The following is a 19,908-nucleotide window of genomic DNA, read 5'->3' on the forward strand; positions in this document are numbered from 1 at the left end:
ACTCTTGGGAATATACCCAAGAGATGCCCTATCATATGACAAAAGCATTTGTTCAACTATGTTCATAGCAGAATTATTTGTAATAGCCAGAACCTGGAAACAACCTAGATGCCCTTCAATGGAAGAATGGATGAAGAAAGTGTGGAATATATACACATTAGAATATTATGCTGCGGTAAAAAAACGATATAAAGTAATTTGAAAAAAATGAGAATGAGGGCTTAGGAAGAAAGATGATGGGGTAAAAGTACTACAGCGTCACAGGATATTTATTATTTAGCTTTTTGATGAATAAAGATAAAAGTCAGAACGACTAAAAAAAAGTAAGCATTTCAAATCTTTTAGAGTAAGTGTTGTAGTCACTTTTCTATTTGGGATTACAGCTCTAGAGAGCTTTGAATCTACCATGGAGGGGAAGGCATGGCAAAAATCAGCTACAAGACAGGCAGTGGGAGCAGGACTGAGAACTCTCATCATAAAATGAGAGACCGAAGCAAAGAGATGGAGCTAGAAGTGGATCAGCGTTTTAAACTCTCAAAGCCGTTCCCCAGTGATTTACTTCCTGTAGCAAGGCTGTACCTTCTAAACCTTCCCTAACAGTGTCACCAACTGAAGAACCAAGAATGGGCTGAGGATGAAACTTGGTGGTTAAGCTCTTAGTGAATATTCACATGCAAGACAACCTACATTTAATCTTTGGTACACACGCGCATGCACACACACACACACACACACATCATTTACCTAAAATTGTTACGGTATTGATGTGGGATTCCTCTCTGTATGCTGTGAATATCACTGATTAATAAAGGACTACTTGGGACCTATAGCAGAGTAGAAATTAGATAAGCAGGTAAAACTAAACTGAATGCTGGCAGAAAGGAGGAGTCAGAAAGAGAAGCCGTGGAGCCACCAGAGACAGATGCACTGAAACTTTGCTGGTAGGCCACAACCTCATGGTGACGCACAGATTAATGGAGATGGATTAAATTAAAATGTAGGAGTTAGCCAATAAGAAGCTAAAGCTAATGGACCAATCAGTGATTTAAATAATACAGTTTCTCTGTGATTATTTTGGCGCTGAGTAAGCAGAAACGTACAAGCGGCCTCATTCTAACACAGTCTAATAAAAACTCAGGAGTCAGAAATTGAGATAAAGACCTGGTAAATCCATGGAGCAACAGAGTTCATTGACTGATCCTCTGCCCATGTTTTTTTCTTATCCACCAGCCCAGGAAATCCCACCTGAAGACATTTTCTTTCTTCCTGTCCCTTCCCTAGTAGACCTTCTCATCTTCCAGCAATTCTGTGGCTGATCCCAGTCAACCATGGGCAAACTCCACCCTTTAATTCAAGGTGGGCTGTACTGGCACAGCAGAAGGCTGTATAGACAATTCAACTACAGCATACATACATACACATGCACACACACAAACACACACACACAATCAACAACAAAATATTCACTGCACAAATAGGATTAATGGGGATGTTTAAGTAACAAAAACATAGAGAATGGTAAATATTTATTTAAACAAACTAAAACTGGTATTTGTTTACTTGAGAAATTTTTTTCTACCTCTGATGTTAACAGGACTCCTTCAATACACAGAAATTATATTTACTAGCAAAATCTGTTTAAGATATTATATTAGTAAATGTACTGTCTCTGGAAAATTAAAATGCAAAAACATTTCCCATGATGAAGTCCAGCTATTTATGGTGAATATACTACCCATTCATAAAGACAGTAATCATGAGGTAGTTCCTACAAATCAGACATTAAAAAGCCCCTAAAACATCACTCTGTAAAAAGCAAAGCTACCTGATCAATTACAGACAGGGTGATAGAGTATTCTATAACTGAAGCAGACACTGATCGCAGCGTGAGAAGGAACAGACCCTGTAGGGTTAGAGGGAAAAGGAATAACTAGTGAAAGGAAAGCTGCGTTTGAGAATATGGAAAACATCACTGCATACTTCTGGTTGTTTCTCAGACTATTATACATGAAAAAGGCATTATGACGAAAAAAAGATATTGTCTGAACCACTCTGAAATAAGACTAAACTAGTCACAATTAGATATTTTAAAAAAAAAGTAGTCAAGGATGGTTCATATAAAACTGCAATGGAAAGGACGGGCCAGGAATGGAGGGCTTTGTATAGGGAATCAAGAGGAATGGAATTCACAATGGGAAGTGGAAAGCTTATTGTTGTGAAGGCAGGTAAGCGCTCATTTGGAAGAGTCACACATGGGATCATGACTATCAAACAGGAATGTGCTGGGGAATATAAAAACTGATCAAACAGGTTTTCTATCAAGTGATTCAAAATTTCAGAGAGAAGGGAACGGGACAAGGAATTTCATCACAAAGTGTTTGAAACAGGAGAATAACTAAAGAGATTCTGTGTTATCATGAAGACAACACTGACTATTCTATAAAAATTAAGAGGAGTGGGGGGAGGGGGAGAGGGGCGGGAGGAGGGGGAGGAGGGAGAGGGAAAGGAGAGGCTGGGAGAAGGCAGAAATTTTTTTTTCAATAAAAAAATAAACGAGGAAGTAAGAAGTTGTATAAAGATAAGGCCATTTTTGGGAAAGAATATGAAATAGAAACTGTGTTTTAGTGTACATAGTAAATTGTGTTCTTTTTTGCATTGCACTATAAATTCAAAAGCAGTGTTTCCATTGTTCCTTCTTTCCTAGTGTCCAGGACTGACACTGCAATATTTCAAGTACAAAACACATAAAATCAAATATTTGTTGACTATTATATTAGGAAAGATAAATCAGAATAAGATTGTTTTTAACTATCAGGTATAAGCATAAAATACAAAGGAACACTTCCACTCTCTTACTCATCTTTGCAGTCACAGGACTTACTCTCTAGACAATTACGTTACATATTTAAAGTTTTATTTTGTGCTTCCTATCACCATGCTAAGGAACTTACACACAGAGAGAGACAAGAAAGAAAAGAGAGGGAAAAATGAGTCAATTTAACAGGGCTTTATTCTCATCTACAGGGAAGAGACCATTTCCTGGTATGTTATTTGGGCTCATTAGCATTCGTACTGTGTTTGCAAACACAAAGACTCATCATCTCTGTGGTAAGGAAAGTATCTAATTCTACCTATGCACTCTCTTACAAATTAGATGTTTCAGGGTCTTAAAGGTTGATTAAGTTGAACTGGATAACAAATGAAGTGAATAAGGATTTTCTGTAGGTCACAGAAGAAAAAAAAAACATCACATATAATAATAAGGCCAACACAAGCAACAAATGATCAGAATAGCCAGAATCTTATGATCACTCCACACTACGGGAATGCAATGACACAATGGAAGCCTCAAGTCATTAAATATTCCACTGAGCAGACATGATTTCTGTTTCTTACATCTCAAAGGGGTTATTTTTGAAGTTGGTATTAAAAGGGACAAACTCCCCAGGGTTTCTTTACTTACCCCAGCAAATAAGTAATAGAAAAAAAAAAAAAAAAAAACTCACTAACAGAACAAGACAAAATGAAAAAAAGAACCATGAAGTGTAACAAAATTTTATAAGACTGGAAAGAAGTTGCAAGTATAAGAAACCAATAGAAAGGCAAAAATGGGCTAGAGAGATGGGTCAGTGGTTTACAGCACTTTCTGATCTTGTAAAAGCCTTGGGTCTGATTCCCAGAATCCTTTGCCATCTTCGAATCTACATGTGTACACACACATATGAAGGTAGAACATTCACAAATGTACATTGTTTTAAATAATTTGAAAAGGAAAGGCAAATCTACAATCTGATAATTTGATTTTACAGATGAAAAATGCTAAAATGGCAATTTCACAAGCATAATAGCAAAGGTCCTCTAAATAACTCAGCATCCAAAAGCCCTTAAGACTAGGAAGAAGTAAAGCCAGCTGATTAAAACAAGCCAGCATTGCTCCTGGGTGATGCCTCTGTGTTAATTAGAAGAGGTCTATACATACTTCTGCAAAAGGAGATCTCAGCTTTATTCTATGAAAACTATAGACGTAGGAGCCTCCAGACACAAAAACTGTGAGTTTAGAAGATGTCTGAAAATAACCTGACTGAGAGTAGGTGAACCACTCATCTGCATGTACTGCTGTTAATTCAATGCCAATAGATGAGTGTACAGCCCTATATTTCATGCCCATTCTACACATTCCATGTACCTGTTCTATAATACACTGCAAATTCCAGTGCAAGAAAATGAAAACATTTCCAGAGGGAAAAAAACTCTTCACTTACTGTCACCATTTCACAAAGAAACTCACATGCAGCATCTGGATATGATGTGGGAGTGTCATATCAATCTGGTGCTTTCATTGGTTAATTAATAAAGAAACTGCTTGGCCTGATAGGTTAGAACATAGGTGGGTGGAGTGAACAGAACAGAATGCTGGGAAGAAGGGAAGTTAGAAAGACACCATGCTGCTCCTCTCCAGGGCAGATGCAATGAAGCAAGCCGCCAGGTCAGACATGCTGATTCTTTCCCAGTAAGACTGGTGCTACACAGATTATTAGATATGGGTTAAAGCAAGATATGAGAGTTAGCCAGAAGAGGCCAGATATAATGGGCCAGGCAGTGTTTAAAAGAATACAATTTGTCGTTGTTATTTCAGGACATAAGCTAGCCAGGCGGCCGGAGGCTGGGTGGCAGGAATGCAGCCCGCCGCTCCTTCTACAGAATGTATACATAGAATTTAATGACCTTACTTACATAAATATAAGATAGAACTCTAATCATGTATCACTGCACAATTAAGTAAAACTTGCAAAATGATATTCAGAGATAAAAATAAACATACACAAAAAAATAATATCAGAAAGAGAGGCAAAGGTAGCTAGATAGAAAATTTGATTTTTAAATATCTGTGGTTTATACACAAAATATATTTTTAAATATTTAATGATATAATTTAATTTAAAAATAGAAATTGTAAACAAATTCTTAGAGACTTTGAAAGCATAGTCGCTAAAAAAAGCAGTTGAAAGACAAGATCATCTTTCAGAGTATAACAAAAAGTCAAAATGATAGGTAGGTTAAGAGAAAAAGACAAAATCTACAAGATTCGATATACACATACTAGGCTCCCTTAAAAGAATGAAAAAAAAATAGGAAAAGAAGTAAATCAACAATTACACAGCACATGAAATGTCCTAGAACTGAAGGCTCACAGCTTTTCAGATCAATCTTCTTAGGCAATGCCTATAACACTAAATTCTTGCATGCAACATCTCTAACACAAACCCTTCATTACATCCTTACTCCCAAAAAGCCCGTTCCAGTTCTCCATAGTTATGTTTAATCTACCTCTTCTCACACAGATTCTTTTCACAAAATATTTATTTCTCCATTTTGTTCTCAGGAAAGATGTAATATTCTGTCTCTCAGCATGCTAAAGCCTGGAGGTCATAGTTTCCAGACAAAGAGCTACAGAGCATAGTACAACATGAAATATTAGATCTGGGACATGTTTTAAATTCACCTTTATGTGTACCAGCCCTCCCTCTTCTTTCTGAACCCTTACAGTGACTTGCAATATAGCACATTTCAAAGTGTGGAATATGAGTAGATAGATTACAAGGAAGACACAACTTGTAATAACTCACTAATTTTGTGAAAACATACCATTAAGAAGTACTTCTTTCCTAGCAATATAATGAAGAATGGAAATAAATGAATACAACATATTTTTTTTTTCAAAAGTCTTAGCTAACAAAATTCCAAGTATAACTATTTGGTTTCATGCCTCTTTTCTAGCAATCAATTCTATAACATCCAAACAGGTTTTATAATTGAAAAGAAGAACCTTCCTGTTATGTAATAAATGACATCTGTCCAAATTTAGCCCTAACCCTAAGATAGTGTTATCTGGAGATTGGGCCACTGGGAGTTAATCAGGTCCATATGGAGTAACAAATTTAGATAGTTGGTTATAAGAAAAACTCACCAGGATTTGCACACATATACTTTCTAACACCCAACCCGCCTTTCTTTCTGCCATTAGACAAAGCAAAAAAGCTTTCCCCTGTAATCAGAGAATGCTAGTTCATTTCCAGAGAACCCTGACCCAAATAATCCCACAAAAACTATTTTAATTACAACACCATTTTACCAATGACTCAAGTGTATTTCTAGGTAGCTCTTACATCTTAAATTAGCCAGTATCTATTAATCTGTGTATTGACACGAGGGTACGGCTTACTGGGCTAGATTCTCTTCTGGTGTCTTTCTCCTTCAGCAGCTACATGACATCTTCTTGACTCTGCCAACTCTCTCTATATATCTCTGTTTGGATTTCCTGCCTGGCTATACTCTGCTAAGGCATTGGTTGAAACAGCTTATTTATCAATCAATAAAAGCAACACATACACAAGGACACCCCACATCATCTCCTCTTTTCAGTCTAATTAAAAAGGAAGATTTTAATTTTGGCATAGTAAAATTACATATGGCAAAACAGGTACCAAGCAAGAATTACAGTTACAATTCACATAAATATATTAGGACAGTGAAAAATAAGTTAATTTTAAATGCCATTGCTAATCTTTTAGTTTTAATTAGAATAGCAAGAAAGAAGAGAGGGGAAAGAAAGGGGGAGGAGGGGAAAACTAGAGGATGGGAAGGAAATCTTCAGTTGCCTCCAGTAAACTTGTCAAGTTTACCTTCCTGATCTATTCACTCATGTCTCGGATACAGATACTGGCCAGTGAGAGACCTATATCCTAAAATTCCAATTCCTAGGAGCCTTGGCCAGAGTCAGGCTCCAACACGATGTCACAGATAAAAGGGAATGAGGGACCAGATTATTTGTCTCCTTTATTACTCTAGCTCCTTCACTTGAAGCCTGCTACAAATGACCTTTGGTTCTCAACCAAAACCCAGTGCTTCACTCAAGACTCCCACTGGGTTCCCAGTTATTAATATTTTCATCAAGTGGCAGAGAAGCAGTTAAAATTTTAAGACTTCCAACTCAGCACTCCTTTGAACACTCTAGTTTTTTCTCTGCAACTCAACTATGAAAATAGCCTTTTTGAAAATAATACCTACTAAAACTGAGTATGCCATTTGTTTCCGCCTTGAGACCTGGATCAATACTCACCTTTAACCATTCTGCACTCTCATGTTAGAATGCCTTTCTTCCTGCTACCTCTCTGATCAACTTCTAAATATGTTTCCAAGTATGCTTGAATGTCATTACCATTTATAAGTGTCTTATGTTGCCATCACACAATGAATATATTGTTTATTGTTTAGTCTTATAGCACTTTCTACTTAAAATATATTCATGAAATATGTGGATAGATAGAAAGATAGGTAGATAGATAGATAGATAGATGGATAAAGGATACTTAATAACTATGACAATCTGTCAATTTCTTTTATTTAGATTTAATAAGGTAATAAAGGAAAGCACAATGAAGTGTGAGAGGAATGTATAATATAAATCTAACTATCCTCAAGGTAAGTGGTCTTCCTTGTACCATAAAATCCATGAAAGTTTAATTTATTTTATCATTTTATCTTTGAATATTGTCATTCAATTAAAAAGTATAACAACCTTATTTATAATATGATAAGTGGTTAAAATTCTTTTCAACTATTCAGTTGAAAAATTGAAGTGTTTTGCAGAGAGAACAAAGTTATAATTTCAGTGGTGGGTAATGCTTATTTTGTAAATGGTTACACAAATAAGAAAGGTCAATCCCTTTGTGGGCTGAAACAAATTTTAAGTTCTGCTTAGGAAATGACTTTTCATAACCAAGAGAGACTAGTCAGGAATATCACCAGGGTGAAGGGCCAAAGGGTTCAGATCAGTTGATGTTTACAAAAAATTTCCCAGCATCCCACAAAAGGTACAACAATTTCCACACATGATTAACTAGATATGTCACTGTTTAATATTACAAAAGAGCTAAGTATACCCTTAACACTTGAAATGGCTAAACACTAGCAATAACATCTTGTTGTTAGTTTCTTGTTAATTACCTTGACCATAAATTTTAGAGATTCATTCTGACTAAAGAGCAGTTGACCTAATATGTATTCAATATTTCCTTTTTGTAAAACAATAGTTTTGAAAAAGCCAGATGAGAATGTGAAAAGCATTTAAACCATTAGATAAAAATATCTGTTTAAAAAAATCAAACCATTGTTTATTTTGACCAAGGTCAACCTATTTTTGAAAAAGAAACCAAATGCAATATGTAGCACAGAATAATTCTAAAAGACTTCAATCAGAGACATCAACTCATTGCTACACATTAAATTCATGCAAAGTAGCTTTAACATATCAAAAATCATTCATTTCTGGTAAAGGCTAAGTATTCATTATCAAAAAACTTAGGAACAATTTTTTTAATACTTGCATATAAAGAAGGAAACTTAGAGAATAAATCTAAATCTAAATACAAACTTCATGAATATTTCATCTCTGCCTTACACATATAGCCTGAAGGTAAGTGTTTGCAGTTTGTAACAATTTATGTAAGAAACACAATTTCATGGTATGGAATTTTCCACTTGTGTCATCACATCAGCGCTCAAAAGGCTTCTGATTCTAAAGCATTTTCAGTTTGAAATTTTAGATTTGCAATGCTCACTACAGATTTAATTATTTTACCACTTGCATAGAAATGACGTTTTAAAATTTATTCATTCAATACTTAATTTTAACAGCAAGGAAATTATGAGGACTCATGAAACTATGAAAATAAAACAAATGATAATGTAATATTTTAAAAGATAATAAATCCAAATAACACAGTTTTCAAAAATGGCAAACCTGGAGAACTAAGAAAGAACAAACTGTTGAATACATTAATTCAAAACTGGGCTTAAATGGGCCCCAGTAATACTGTGGTACACAATTAACATAGTAAGTTTGGTGCCATCTTAAGCTACGTGCCAATGCCTTATCATGAATAAAAGAAAAAAAAACAAAAACGAAAAAGAAAGAGGGACATACCTTCAATTTGGACCCATGTGGTATCACAGATTTATTCTGCTTGGGCGGAATATGCAGCTCCCATTTTCCATATTCTAGCTTGTTATATGGGTGAGAAAACGGATTCCATCCATCTAAATAATAAAGATCGTGTAATCAAAAACTTGATAGGACTAGGAGTTTAGTAAAACATAATATACTGTTTACCTACAAAAAAAAAATAAACTGCTTTAACAAAACCTGTTTTCTAATGTAATAATCAAAGTACTCTGTCCTTCTCCCTGTATCCGTGTTTGGATTTCCCATCTAGCTATATTCTGCCCTGCCATAAGCCAAGAAACTTGTTTATTAACCAATGATAATAAAACATATTCATAGCATACAGAGGAACATCCCACATCAGTATAACTAATGAGGATATTTTTTAAATGAGGCATATACCAAAAAAACAATTAGTTAATTAGCTTTTTAAATAAATGTTAAAGGAAAGACTGCTACATTGTATCACTACCATAAGCCTATCTCCATAGATAGACTAACAATGCAATCTAACACCTGTATGAATTCACTTAAGAGACAGGAGAGAAACATGTGAAAAACATAATTCAAGGAACAAAGGAAACAAAACAACAGATGAGCAGGCTAAGAAAATATTCAGAGGAAGAACTCTGAATGACCAGTAGACATGAGCAATAAAACCCAAGATGATTTAGATCATGGAATCACCAACTCATTGCTACTCATTGACTTAGCAAACGCTAAAGGTTCAGAATATCAAATATCCAATAAGGTCATAAAATAACAGTACTTCAGAGGGTACAAATGGCTGAAAATAGCTCGGCACTGAATTTATGATAACCCAATGGCCCAACAAGTCTATTCCCAGGCAATACCTTAGACAAATTCTCCTAAGTGAATTCAAGAGACTACTTAGAACTGATTACTGAAGATTTAACTGCAAAAGCAAATAATAATAATAATTATTATAATAATAGTAAGCAACCATATTTTACAGAAGCTATAGAATACAGAAAATGCATGCAGGTGGGAGAATTAAACAATGAGGTGTCACACAAAGATGTAATAGGGATGTATCAGAGTAGATAAATATAAAGCTGATTGTTAAGGGGAACAAAAAGAATATCACTTATACCAAACTCAAGAAATATGCAGAATGCAACAGATAGAGACATGTGTATGTTGTAAAACTATTAAAACTGAAATGAAATTGTGAAACAACATCTACAATGATTTTCTCTAAGATAGGAAAAAATTAAATATACACAGAGCAGAGAAACAAATGAAACAAGACAGCCAAAATATTTATAATATTCAAGCCAGCTACATAAACATAGGACTTCTCTATCTTTTTAGGATTAGAAAAAAAAGCACAATAAAAATTCATGTCAGGTCTCTGTACAGAAATAACTGTCCAAATATCTTTCTTTACCCTCAATTATAAAGTGATATTATCAGGCAAAGGGCATCAGATCTTAACATATTTATGATTCCAAATACAGACTACCAAGCTACTTTCTGGGTTGGCAGTTTCAATTCATACCCCCACCACAGCTGCACAGGGGAATGTTCAACTACCCATATCCTCAGCAACACCAGAGATTATCATTTTAATAACAAGGCATGCCTGTCTTGCTCAGCCAGGGTTCACTAAAAGAATTAAGTGCTAGTACCCTAAGGAACCACAGCAGGAAATAAATAAACTCCTCTTTAATGCATCAAGAATAGAACTTGTTATACACCATCCTTGGGAGAATTGAGGAAACAGACACTCCAATAATTTTCTGCATCCCATGGATCAGATGCACAGCTAGCACAAAAGAAGCTTTCTCTCATTATTTTTCAGGCAATAACGATAACGTTTGATAGACGCTGTTTTCATTTCTTTTCAAAAAATAAGCTGTAATTGGAACAATGATTACTCTCTTTAACCTTATTGTTATTTTGGATAAATTGAGTTGTATTATATTTTCTTTTAAATATCTTTCATTAATTTCTAGTTTTATTGAAATGAAGATAATAATGTGGCTTACTTTGAGGTTTAATACAGTGACAATCAAAGCATTTATTTATTTACCAGCCTATTTACTTTTAGCAGCTGAAGCCATTCAATTTTCTTAGAATAAATTTTGCAGACGAGTCCAACATGAAACTATATAAAATAAATCAAAGCAGAGGTGATCTGCTGGATACATCTGTATGTGTCTGGACTACTCTATCCTCTCAGCCTCCCATCTATCCTGCAGACAGAACTCAGTTCTTCTCTTTATGTGACATAAGTGTGTGGTGCATGCCTGTGTGAGCTTATGTATGTAAATGTAAGTGTGAGTGCACATGCCTATATATGCGTTCATAAGCCAGAGCACAACATCAGCTACCTTCCTCAATTGTTTTTGCCTTATTCCCTTATTCCATGGTCTGTCACTGAACATAGAGGTCAACCTTTCTGTTCGCTTCCGAGGAAGCTTCTAGGATCTTCCAGTGCCCACACCCCAACACTGCAGTAATGTACGTTTGGTCATGCCTGGATTTTACGTGGGTGCTGAAGAATTGAACTCAAGCCCTCATGCTGGCACAGGAAGCTCTCTTACCCACTAAGCTATCTCCATAGCCCAGAATCTGTTCTTAAAATCTGTGAGTTATTTGTGGAGGGTTAAGGACTCAGGGGCTTCCCTCTGCCCATGTTACCATGTCTATTGTTGTCATATGTTCAGTTCATGCTGAAGCAGTCATGTTGATGATGTTTTATGGCTTAAGATAATCCCAGAAGACACAATTGCACAGATGGAACAACCAGACCTCCAAATATAGGAAAAAAAACTTCAGTCCATATCTTAAAACATACATAAAATTAGCTCAAAATGGATCCCTGAAATAGGCTTAAGAACTCTAAAGCATTTCAAATAAAACTACGGTAAATTTCTATTACCTCAGTTCTTTAATACAATGCTAGATATAGATGGAACAAAAGAAAAATGATAAATCACACTATTCACAATGAAAAAATGAGTAAACAAAAGACATTATCAAAAAATGAAGCAGCAAGGGAAGAAAATAATTGGAAATCATTATAAGCAATAAAGTTACTTGATTCTACGGTTTCTAAATAATATTTACAATTTAATTATTAAAATACATTTTCAAAGCAAGCACAGGATTTTAATAGATGTGACCTTCAAAATAGCAATGTCCAACAAGCATACAAGGGATGCCCAATGCAGTTAGTTATGGGAACACAAAAATCATAATGAGATGCTGTGCTCACAGACGTAAGGCTATTGTGAAAACAATGGATATAAAGTAAACTGGAGGGTGTGGAGAAATAAAACTTCATACACTGCTAATTAAAATGCAGAACCATGTCACTACTTTGGAAAACAGGCTGGAAAGTCTTCAAATACTAGTGTTAGCACTGTACTCAGGAATTCGGCTCATACTTATATGTCAAAGTTAAATCAAAGCAGATTGTGCTGTAGAGTTCTTTGTCAACTTCAGACATGCTAGAATCCTCTTGGAAGAGTGAGCCTCAGGTTAGGAATTACCTCCATCAGACCCGGACTGTGCGCAAGTCTATGGGCATTATTTTCTTTTGATGGATGAATCATGTGAGGCCCAGCCCACTACAGGCAGTGCCATCTTTGACAGGTGGTACCGGGGCATGTAAGAAAACAAACAGACAAGCCAGGAGGAGCAAGCCAGTAAGCAGTGCCCCTTCAAGATTTCTACTCCTCCTCCTCCTCTTCTTGAGTTGGTACCTTGGCTTCACATGATGGGCTGTGATCAGGACATACAAACCAAATAAATCCTTTCTTTCCCCAGTTGATTTTGGTCATTGTGTTTATCAAAGTAATAGAAAAAAAGCTAGGACACAGATGTCCATACAAAGCCTTGCATGTATAGTGCTCATTTGCAATATAATTCATAGTCATCAAAAGCTGAACACTATCAAAACATCTAAGCAATCGGTAAAGAAAATGCTTTGTGTTCATATAATAACATATTTGGTCATACAGTAATGTGGCATACTAATACACAGTCCAACACAGAATCCTATGAACCCAACTTATATTAAGGGAAAGAAGCCACAATATGTGCATATTCCACACTATTTATACAAAATATTTGTGGTAGGTAAAATCTGTATTGTTATTGCTGGGACTGTGACAATTACAAATTGACACCTGAGTGAATACAAGGTTTCGTTTCAAGTAAGGAAAATGTCTTAAAACTGAGAGTGATGGTTTTATTACACAAACCAGTTTATAATTACACTAAATAAATATGAGGGAAGTATATACTTTAAATAGGTTAAATGCATGCTGTAAGAATCATCTCATACTGAAAAAAATACCACAATAAAACTGTTCAAATAATTCAGAAACAAAGCTCAGGTAGCCTTATTTGTTTGTTGTCATTGATCTTCGCCTAGGACTCAAATCAAGTTCTGTCAGAGATATTATAAAGGAAAAGGCCACATAGGGAGACGTATAAAAATTTAACACACAGAAGATAGCATGGTCAATAGGTAGAATAAAAAGTCAAGTCTGATGGCTAAAGATGTCTTTGAAGAGAAATGACTAAAAGTTTAAAGGCTTGCCAAGGCAGAGCAATTTGAGAGCTTAGGGCTGGAGAGAACAGAGAGAAAAATTGGAACCAAAAATAAGAATATATAACCGTCTTTCCATCTGGAGCCCAAACAAGCTGGTTAGGAGTCTGGGACAGGATTGCTGAGAATCTCAGGACAGCCTGGGCTACAGAGTGAGAGTCAAGCTAACCTGTACCATCAACACTACCAAGCAAAAATGTCTTATCTCACAAAAATAAATAAATAAACTAAAACAGGAAAAGAAAAACAACAATAAAAGAAGCAACCAAGAAAATTCTTCATCCTCGAGGGAAAGTCTAATGACTTGAAAAAAAATACACAGGAATGTAAATAACAGGGTAGATGCACTATAAACTTTTTTGAATGACTTGAGGAGAGGCCAAGTCTGTGTTATACTTAATATACAAGAATAGAGGTTTGTTGTGCTGAAGGAAATAATGAAATTATTACACTAGCAGTACGTAGGATGGCCTGGTGAAAATAACTGCAGCAGCAGTTATGGATTCTCCTTAGTGCTTGACATTCAATATCTGATTCAATTATCTCAAAAGTCCTATGCGGTATTAGAATTTTCATTTGATGGATAATGAAGCAGGCTCAAAGAGTGAGCGCAGCAAAGCTCAAGTCTCGGAGCTACTAACAAAGCCAGGATTTGAATCATGTTAGCCTGCCTCCTGCTTCAGTCTATCTTTTCTTACATGTTGGCATGCATAAACCAGCTAGATGAGGCAGCATCTGTCTCCATTAGAAATGCAGAAAACATCTGTCTTAGTGTGGGCTGCAGCAGCAGATACTTAAATAATAAACTGGTTTTGCCCCCTCACAGTCGAGAAGCCAGGCAAGTAGAAAAAGGGGAAAGCATGCCAGTTTCTTAATAAGAGTTTTCTTCCAGCTGGCAGGCTACAGGTATCTTCATGTTGTATTCTTGTAGGATCTAGAGAAGTCTTCTCTCATGAGTCTGTGGCTTGTAAGACAATCCTTCCATTCCTGGGAACTCTCCCCTCAAGCTTTAATAACATTTCAAGGCTCCACTTCCAAATACCAACACCTTGGACATTCACAAACACAGGAACTGGAGATAAAACCCAATGCTCAGCCCATAGCAGGCTCTTACGTGGATTTTGCATTTGCACAATCAGTTTCTTGTCTTAGAATCTTACACTTTTGGAAACATATTTTGTATGTAGATGTTTGTGTGTTGCTGTTTTCTTTATTTGGTTGGTTTTGTTTTGTTTTGTTTTTCTTTTTTTGGCTTTGTCTTTTGCTCGTTTGTTTTTACTTTAATAGAAAAGCATAATCCTACGTGGCTGTTTGTTGGAGCTGCTGTACCACAGAAGAACAGTTCAAGTCTAAAATCACAGGTGAGGGGCATACTGCCAAGATGAGTCACCGTTCTTAGCTAAGTGGCTGACAGATTTGTTATTTAGACTTCTCCCAGGAATGTCAACTTTGAATTCTTCCTCTGCTGGTTTATTTTTATGTGAAGTGATCTCATATCACCCAGGTCAACTTTGAGATCGGTGTTACTGAGGGGGAATCTAAACTCCTTCTCCTCCCGCAACTATTTTCTGCGTGCTAGGAATATGGGCCTGTCGGTGTTGCCATGCCCTTTGAGCTTAAATGTAAAAAGTTTTCTTGTTTACAATGAATCTAGCAACAATCTTGGCAGATGGCCTTATGGGAGATAAGTTCAAAAAAGAAAAAAAAAACAGAGAAAGGGGAAAACTGGGAGAAAGGGAGGGAAAGGGAAGGACAGAGGAAGACTAATAGAAAGCCAGACAGAAACAGATTCAGAGAGAAAGGAGACAGAGACATGGAGAAAAAAAAATGGTTCATTTGATTCTTTGAGGCGGTTTTAGGCGTATTTAGGAATACGCACAAGTAACAGCACAACAGGAGTGTATTATTAGTCCAGGGGAAAATTGTAGTTAGAAGAGGAAAACATGCCTCAGGTTGACAGCCGTCTATACCTGAAATCACCTGGCGCAAGAAGAAAGCATAGAACATGCAACAAACCTGCTGAGAGGTTTATGGCGAGGGTTCAGGCCTGGTGAAGGTGAGTGTGCAAATGGATACGTGGCAGTGTATTGTTAGTAGAATTGTCTACAGGCGATACCATCTTCTAGCCCTTGCATACATCCCCACACATGTACACATACACACACAGATGTGCCTAAGTTAGGAATAAAATCAATCTTGGGGGGGGGGGATATGACAGAATTGGAGGAGCATACAGCCTTTTCTTTTCAAATATATTTGAGGAAGAAGAGATATGGCAGTTCTGTAAACAGAAGTAGGGAGCTGCATCGAGGGACCTCAGAGAAAGAGGAAGTAAACACAGATTTACAACCAAAGAGGGAAGGTGAAAAGGAGTTGATGCATTGATCTGTAGCATTATTTTTTCCATTGTCTTTTATAAGCATGCATAAATACAGACAGCTTTGAAGGGGGACACTTGGAGGCTGAAACATGGCCTTTTAGCTGGCTTCTACTTTATGTGAGAAGTCAAAGTGCTACGCTAAAAAAATAACAAAGGTGTAGTGAAATAAGGGAAGGGATCAGAAGAGAAAACTAAAATATAGAGACAACAAATGAGGAAAAAGGAGTCAGAGTATGTCACCGATGTCTGTGCAATTGACAATCATGAGTCTAGATCATAGGAACAGCACTGAGCACCTCTGATGGCCATGGGGTTTATCCCCACAGTCCCAGAAGAAACATCACATAATTTGATGTCTGCAACACTACAGATCTGTAGAGCAGGGATGGTAGAAAGTGCAGGTTAAAAAGACATGAAACCTTCAAGAGCAAAACAAAGAGTCTATATAGGAACAAAGAAAATTAGTCAGAATATTGTGGATCTAGAGGTCTCACCAGCTGGAACTAAATGGGGTCAGAGAGTTTAAAACAAACAAACAAATAAACAAACAAAAGAGCCTGCCTATTGATGGTTCTATATTTTTTTTTCAAAATAAATTTTGATAAAGGTTTCCATTAAGTAACAGTAGCTAGCATGACCTGCAAAAGGTCTGCATAAGGACAAACCAGGCAAAATGTCAGGATAGTAGGGGGTAGAATTCTTCAAGGCCCAGTCCTTATTGAAGGCCACTGACAATTGTTAGACACTGAGGGAGAGAAAGAACATTCTTTTTGTCTTGATATTCCAACTGGCCAATTTACCATGCTCCTGTGGGTGGTTCCCACACATAAGAAGCACTAATTGATCTTAGTAGATTAAGAAAGGAAGGAAGGAAAGGGAGGGAGGGAGGGAGGGAGGGAGGGAGAGAGGGAGGGAGGAAGAGAGAGAGAGAGAAACAAACAAACTTGGGAGGGAACTTGGGAGGGGGACTTCTTGGGGATTATGGGTAGATACAGGAGTGAACTGGGGGTTCAATGTGATCCTATTATATTAGTATAGGTGCATGCAATTCATGAGAAGAAAATTATAATTTATAAAAAGCACTGTAACATTATTTTCAATTGTTCACTAGCAGTCTTGCAACTCATCAAAAATATCAAGTACAATTCTATCTTCTTCATCTCCTTTTATCAGACCTCCAGAACCCATCACTATGACTGATTTATAGATTCATGAGTGTCAGGTAATTGCATACCATTCTTATAAGCTTAATTTTGTAATATTGTGCATTAAGAGCTAGTTCCAGGACAGGCTCCAAAACCATAGAGAAACCCTGTCTCGAAAAACCAAAAATAAATAAATAAATACATTAAATAAATAAATAAATAAATAAATAAATAAATAAAACATACTGCTGTAAAACCATGACTATCCCTAACTTGTGCATCAAGTTGGAGTGACTGACTGACTGCTATCCAGCAGAACTCCCCACAAAACAGCCTAAGCTGTTTCAGAAATATTTAGTTTTTATGCTAACTTTTGTAAATTCAAGGATCTAGGTATATGCATTGTAAGACCAACTAAACTTGGCACAGAACTTCACACATAATTAAACAATCTCCAAATATTATTTAAAATAATAAGCTTCAAGTTTTTATGCTAAATCAAGATGATATTCACCTAAATGGGCAGTTGTAAATTTAATAAAAAGCAGAATTAACAAAAACTTCAATTTTAAGATTTAAAGGTTATCATAAATGGTATTCTCCTTATACATAATATTATATAAATTATTGGTATGTTTATTTAATGATATGGATTATTTAAAAGCATAAAATGTTGGTACTTAAGTTTGTTAACTTTTCCAATTAACCTGGATCCTTATCAAACCTGTATAGCAAAAAATATCAAGACCACAGTAAGTTAAAAGCTACATGGCTTAAGTATATTTATTTGTCTTTTAAGGTCTTACAGTGCATAACCTAGATCCTTGATTTTAATATTCTTAATATTTTAAACATCAAAATAACATATATAATATATAGGATTTATACAACCTAAATAAATTTTATATATATTGAGTGTATACAAATTATAATCATTCAATAGACTATTTCCACTAAATAAAGCTGTCTTCTAAAATGCTCAACAAGCTATTTAGAGATGGATAAAATGCTTAACTGTCTATATATAAACACTAATAGCATCTAAAATGGACCTCCATATGTGATTTATGCTTTGAGAACATATATAGCATGTAATTCATTAGACTACATTCCTTCATTTATGAATTCCAAAAATCCAAGAAAAAGAATCCCTTTTAAATGAATCAATGTGTTTATTAGATCCGTGGGGTGTAAGGAAACTTCAATTGCAGCTCTGTGTCATGCTGATAGAGGCAGAAACTCTCAAGTTCAACTTCCCTCTTTGTAGTACAAGTTTCAATTTGGATTTTAAACAGCTCGAGGCCATCATTTTTCACATCTTTTCCCACTCTCATTTCAGAAATCAGAGACTCAATTTCAGCAAAATACTGTCAAGTTATGAGCAGGCTTAACGTGTTCAAGAATAAAACCAACTGCCATTAAAGGTAACTCCGTTAAAGAAACATTTTAACTATATATTCTTATGATTTTTAGCTTTTAATTTAAGAAACATTTAACATAAAGCGAGGTAAATAGTCTTGTTTTCTGAACTACTGATCAAATTCATGAAATTCTTACATTTTAAAGAAAATCATTAACATGTAATTATGTTCACCTACTAATAGTTAGCCTGGCTCTGTCCTCTCACCACCATATTAATACTTTCCCAGGATTTATGACTCAGCTGTACTGCAACTCTTTGACGAGATGATCAGACTAAGAATCCATTAGCTTTTCCTGATCACTGAGTGCGACCATACAGGCATATGTAGGTTGAATATTCATTATCTAAAAATGTTTGCAACAATAAGGGCTCTGTATTTCTGCTCTTTTCATATTGTGGGGTCTGCGCACACACACACACACACACACACACACGACATGCTTTTAGTAGGACAAATATTAAAATATAAAATTCATTTAGCTTTTGCCAGGCAGTAATCATGCATGTCATTAATTCCAGCATTCAGGTAGGCAGAGACAGGAGGATCTCTGTGAGTGCAAGGTCAGTTTGGTCTACATAGTGAGTTCCAGGACAGCCAGAGTTACACAAAGAAACCCTTTCTCTAGAAACAAAATAAAACAAATATATCATTCAACTTCTATGGATATTTTATTCACTTAATACAAATTTTAGTATTTTATTGAAAAAATGAAGTTTCCTGCTATACTTGCATATTTGGGCACTCAAGTTTTGAATAAAGTGATACTTCAGATTTGGGGTCTGGGGATTAGGAATCTCCATTTTATAACTGAAAGATCTATTAGCATTGGTTTTCCCTGGGCTACCCCTGCTCCACAGAGCACAGTGGAACCTTGAGAACAATAGGATGCCATTCTCTCTAGCACTCTGTAGATGTGAGGTCTCTAAAGTTATATATACACTGGGGTGGTTTGAATGAAAATGATCCCCGTGGGCTTATATATCTGAATACATGCTTCGCAACTGGTGGACATGTTTGGAAGGAACCAGAAGTGTGACTTTATGGGAAGACGTGTCACTGGAGATGGGCTGTGAGTTTCAAATGCCCATTCCAGACCCAGTCTGCCTCTACCTCTCACATTGCCTCTTTGCCTCTCAGCCTCTGCCTGCTTGTAGATCAGATATAAATGTGCCATCCCTACCTATTTGCTGCCATGATGGCCAGGGACTCTATCATGCTAACTCTGAGCAGCCTCCAATAGAGTCTTTTCTAAGTTGCCTTGGTCAAGGTGTTTTGTCACAGCAATAAAATGGTAACTAAGACACTTAGCTAATCCCAACTACTACAAATAGAAGTTTCTGTCATCACGGTTGAGAAATGCACTGACCTAT

General features: G+C 36.0%; 1 protein-coding gene across 1 annotated transcript in view; it reads right to left on the reverse strand.

The window, feature by feature from the left end:
* The window catches only part of Gbe1 (1,4-alpha-glucan branching enzyme 1), a 233,890-nt gene that overhangs the window by 145,699 nt on the left and 68,283 nt on the right, over nt 1-19,908 (reverse strand). Inside the window, exon 3 of the mRNA XM_050148944.1 lies at nt 8,987-9,099. Within this exon, the coding sequence (XP_050004901.1) occupies nt 8,987-9,099 (113 nt within the window). The remainder of the gene's footprint in view (nt 1-8,986; nt 9,100-19,908) is intronic.

Source organism: Alexandromys fortis, unplaced genomic scaffold, assembly GCF_014885135.2.
Source record: "Alexandromys fortis isolate MF-2015 unplaced genomic scaffold, M_Fortis_MF-2015_v1.1 scaffold_4, whole genome shotgun sequence".
NCBI classification, from domain to species: domain Eukaryota; kingdom Metazoa; phylum Chordata; class Mammalia; order Rodentia; family Cricetidae; genus Alexandromys; species Alexandromys fortis.